General features: G+C 32.8%; 1 protein-coding gene across 1 annotated transcript; it reads left to right on the top strand.

Moving 5' to 3' along the window:
- The first annotated feature begins 1,056 nt into the window (after positions 1–1,056).
- On the top strand, positions 1,057–3,655 carry LOC131060769 (two-component response regulator ARR4). Its single transcript, XM_057994154.2, has 5 exons — positions 1,057–1,955; positions 2,074–2,150; positions 2,260–2,337; positions 2,465–2,535; positions 2,875–3,655. Exons 1-5 carry the CDS (start codon positions 1,841–1,843, stop codon positions 3,053–3,055), a joined length of 522 nt encoding a protein of 173 aa, XP_057850137.2. The 5' UTR covers positions 1,057–1,840; the 3' UTR covers positions 3,056–3,655.
- Positions 3,656–5,156: the final 1,501 nt, after the last annotated feature.

Raw genomic sequence — 5,156 nt, 5'->3', positions numbered from 1 at the left:
TATCTTTATTTTTTATTAATTTATTTTTATGTTTCTTTTGTTCATGTTCTTGTTTTGGTATTATTGTTATACTTTTAGAATCCTTTACATTTATGTTTCTATGCCATATTACTCATTTTTAGTTGTTCTCTTGTTTTAGGTTATTTTCATGTTCTTTAATTTTCATGTTTTTCTTGTTTAATTTCTTGTCTTTCTTCTTGTTGTAACTAATCTTGCTTCTTTCTTTCCTCTTGTTCTTTATTCTTTTTTCTCAAATTTTTATTCTTTTTCATATCCTCCAACATTTATAAAGCTATTATGTATTTATATTTTATGAAGAGTTGAAAACTCATACCAATAAATATTATAGGAACAACTTTTCCACAAAGCAACAATAAAGTTTTTTAGTTTGATTATATAAATGATTTACATTTCTCAATTCAATTGTGTAATAATTATAGACATCCAAATTTCTATGACATTTCTTCTTATAAAGCTATTGCATTCTATTTCTGCACAATCCCATTCCTATTGATGAATCATTAAGAGTGATTCAAAATTTTGAATGAAAAAATCACTAAGAGTGATTCAAAATGTTGAATGAAAAATACTCATACAATTTTTTTGTGAAGATTATCAATATTTTATAGATTGTGAAAAAACTTATACCAACCAATATTATGAGAACCATTTTTTTGACAAAAAACAATAAAAAACTTTTGAATATAATTATACAAATTCTTTGCATTTCTCAATTCAATTGTATAATAATTATTGACATCTACATTTCTAATCACATTACTTAATCCCTCCTGAAAACATTTTTTCTCTAATCACATTTCTAATTCCTTAATTACTGCCTAAAACAAAATAATTAAAAAAGCACAAAATCTTTTGATTTCATATAAAATTTTAGATTATAATTAGTATTTCTGCAAAATCTTTTGATCTCAGATTCTCATATAAAATTTTAGATTATAATTAGTATTTGTGGAAAGCAGGTGGATTGTACCCGTGGCAGATAGCCTGGTCAGATTAAACACCCGACAAATCGATTTCTTGATTAGTTCGACAAAGTAGCTGTCGAATTCTGTGCTGGCCTACGCGGGATCCTTCCTGAGGAGGCAACAAAATCTTGTGAAATCAGGTGCACATTTTTAAGATCGAAAAGTCATTGAAAATCCAACGTCATAAGGACCGAACAGATCTTGTCAAGATTCAGGGGCCAACTATTTTCACAGCCAAATCATTCAAATATTCTCTGCAATACGGAAGACTTAACGAATAAGATATCGAACGATTCATTCACATTGAATCGACCGTAAATACTGTCAGTACAAAGATTTTGTAAGATTACCGTCAGCGTCATTATATACAGTAAGATTCGAGCCTTACGAACAGATTTCCACACGAAGTAGAATTTGGAACTTATATGGCTTCTTACCCACAGAAATGTTATTTAGGTCTTTCATCCAGATAACTTAGTCGAGCTGAGCATTTGGGTCGTTCGGTAAGATTGAAGTAGGAAGTGAGTTCTCAAATTTGGATCGGAACATTAAGTGGGTTCTCCAATTTGGATCGAAATATTAAGTGGGTACTCGAATTAGTATCAAATTTCGTCGAGTTTGGTTCGATCTAGTATCTGTATTTGGAGAGCCAGGTCTTTAAATTGGGGATATATTGGAAATTTGGAAGATCTCGCGGTGAAAATTCAGGAGATTTGGATTTGGGTGCGAGAAATTGATTTGGTTTACGAAGAGGGCCATTAAAGGGAATCTGCACTATAAGAATTAGTACTATTTAGCCGTAGAATCGCTCATTGTGATTGAAAATTGGGGGTTTTCAAGTTTTTGAAGGAAAAATGGGGCAAAGTAACAGAGAGGCCAGTGTGTCTGAGTTTCATGTTCTTGCTGTTGATGACAGTCCCGTGGACAGAAAAATTATCGAACGCCTCTTAGGAAACTCTTCTTATAAAGGTAAATTTTTTTAGATACTGTGAAAATAAGATGCTGTCTGTACCCATTCTGGAATTTGGACATTGATTTTTATGGGATTAGAGAATGCTCTGTTTTCTGATGAATCCATTTATTTCAGTGACGAGTGTTGATTGTGTAAGAAAAGCTCTGGAATTTCTTGGTTTGGAAGATGACTGCCAAGGCCTCAATGTTGATGTAAGTATGGAATTTAGGCTCCTAAGGCAATTTATGGGTTTGTGTCTTGAAATTACTCTGTTTATTTTAGATTTTGATTGAATCCATCTTTGTCTGACTTGTGATGCAGAAAATTAAGGTGAATATGATAGTGACAGACTATAATATGCCAGGGCTGACTGGTTATGATTTGCTCAGGAGAGTCAAGGTATTCAATCCCTCCTTTGTTCATTGATTTTTTTAGCCTGGTTGAGAAATCTCAAATTCTTTTGGGAATATGCAATAGTGAAATAGGTTCTTTTTTCTTACTCGCTGGGACAATATCCTTGTAACAGGAGTCATCAACACTGAATGATATTCCTGTGGTGATCATGTCTTCAGAGAATGTGGAATCACGAACAAGAAGGTAAGAGCTATTAAACAAATTAGCATTCATCTTAGGATTGTTCACATTATTAGCATTCATGAGGGTGTATTTTTCACAAATTGGTTGTAAATGATTTTGATTCGAGTTTTTTATTCAAGTCATGATTGTGGGGGTCACAGTTGGAGACCTCATTTCACAACATGAAACAATAACATTTTGTATAGGGATTTTAACAGAAATTAGGGGTTTCAAATCTTGATAATAAGAATCATAACACCATGTTATAATCATGCTACTACTCATACTATTATCGACATCCATGAACTCTATTCATAATGAAGGCTCCTGATTCAATTAATCTTTTGTGGCTATACACAGGTATTTGTCAGGAGGTGCAGAAGAATTCATATTGAAGCCTGTGCGACTATCAGATGTTGAGAGACTCAGATCTCACATTCTCAAAAGACAACCCTCTTCTAACAAAAGGAAATTCATGTCTGACAGCATTTTGGTACAGGCAGAGAGAAGACCGAGACTCAGTGGATTAACAGTGGCCTAAAGTTATGGTACAGCATTTTTTTCACAAATTTTTTCTGTATCTGTTGAGGAGACAGAGCACTGGTTTTGGATCAAACTAAAAGACGGAATGATGGATATCAGAAGCCTTTTCTCTTGAGGAGTAGGAGAGGAACAGATGGCAGGGAGACTAATATGCATACAATTATGACTGCGAGACATAGAATTATATTGATATTTTGATATTCCATGTCCAGTGCTTTATGTCTATCGATGTAAGTCTCAGAGGACTGGTCTTTAGTTTTGTGACAAATTCTGAAGGATGAAATGCTTGCGCATTACTATGCAATGTTTATTCCTGGAAGATTCTATATATATACCCTTACATGAAATATAGAGGCTAATCAAATATACAGATGAATACATAGGGGCTCCAAACAAACAAATGCAGAGTTACACGCAGAGGAATTGAATGAATGTATAGTTTGTTGGATTTTGATAATGGGAAAATGATTTTGAATATACAGGGAATTGATTTATCCTAATTGAAATTTTAGAATTTGATGTGATAAGTATTTTGGGATTTTGTAAATTGACTCCGGTTTTTGTCTGCAGAATGAATCTGAACTTATAAGTATTTTGGGATTTTGGTGAGTGCAAAAGTGATTTGGTATTTGAAACTTGACTTAAATTTGTGAAGAATGAATCTGTAAATAGAATAAAATTGATTGCTTGTCACAATCTTTTAATGTGTGAAGAATGGTAAGGATTGACGTTGTTAACAAACATTTTTGAAATATCACGAGAGACAAAACTGACTTTGTCACAGTTGAGTGTAAGATTTTAATGTGTGAAGAATGGTAAGGATTGACGTTGTTAACAAACATTTTTGAAATATTACGAGAGACAAGACTGACTTTGTCACAGTTGAGTGTAAGATCAAAGACAACATATCCTCCAATGCAAATTACTCTTATTTGAATTTCCACACACTATGATGAGACTCATAACACATCCAATAATCTTCCACAAAACAACTGGGTATGAATAATGCCACAGCATCAGGAGAATACAAAGATATTTATGGACCACAAAACCAATTCATCAATAATACAAAAAACATAACCAAAGAAGATGACAACATCAAACAACATCAACAACACTTTCTGGATCCGAACATTTCTAGAACAACCAATAGAACAACTGCAACACCAACACATCAAGATATCTTTGCACCACAAACATTCTGGATCAACAACTATCTAGAACAAGAAGTTTGACATCAATGACAACCACAACAATACATGACACATACTTCCAACATAGACAATACATAGACAATGGCCAATAATTGTAAAATATGAGTATGACAAGGATCATAATATATATTCATAAGGCACAAGCATGATAAGGATCATAGATATGAAATCACAAGCATGATAACAAGCATTAACAAGGATCATAAATATGAAATCACAAGCATGATAACAAGCATTAACATGAGATTATAGAAAAATAGAGGATATCATGAACATGTGGCATAGGAAATGCAAGAACATCATAAATCATGTAGCATGAAAACATATAAGCTAGCAAGGAACATGATAACAAGCATTAACATGAGATTATAGGAAAATAGAGGATATCATGGACATGTGGCATAGGAAATGCAAGAACATCATAAATCGTGTAGCATGAAAACATATAAGCTAGCAAGGAACACATATAAATATAAGTGATAAATATAGAAAATAGGAAGATGTTGGAAACAAACAATGCATATAGGAAAGCATGTGAGCTAAATAAGGTACATAAGAAAACATAGGGCTAAATAACATAAGTATGCAAAATATAAGCTTAAGGAAACAAATAACTACCATACAAAAGAAACATATCAAACAAAAAAAAATCAAAGAAAATGCTAATATAAGTTAAAAAAAAATCATAGAAACACTAGAATGTCTCAAACACCAACATTGGCAATAGCCTCATCCAAGAGGTCATCTTCATCCCACAAGAACATCAAACTTGTAGCCTTAATTGCATGACTTTCCTCTTGATAGTTGATGCTCTTAGTGAATACATTAGCAGTAGGTGGAACTATGGAACATCTGTTGTAACCCATTTTCTTATATCTTTGGAGG

Source organism: Cryptomeria japonica, chromosome 10 (assembly GCF_030272615.1).
Source record: "Cryptomeria japonica chromosome 10, Sugi_1.0, whole genome shotgun sequence".
NCBI classification, from domain to species: domain Eukaryota; kingdom Viridiplantae; phylum Streptophyta; class Pinopsida; order Cupressales; family Cupressaceae; genus Cryptomeria; species Cryptomeria japonica.
This window is presented reverse-complemented; position numbering and strand designations above follow the sequence as displayed.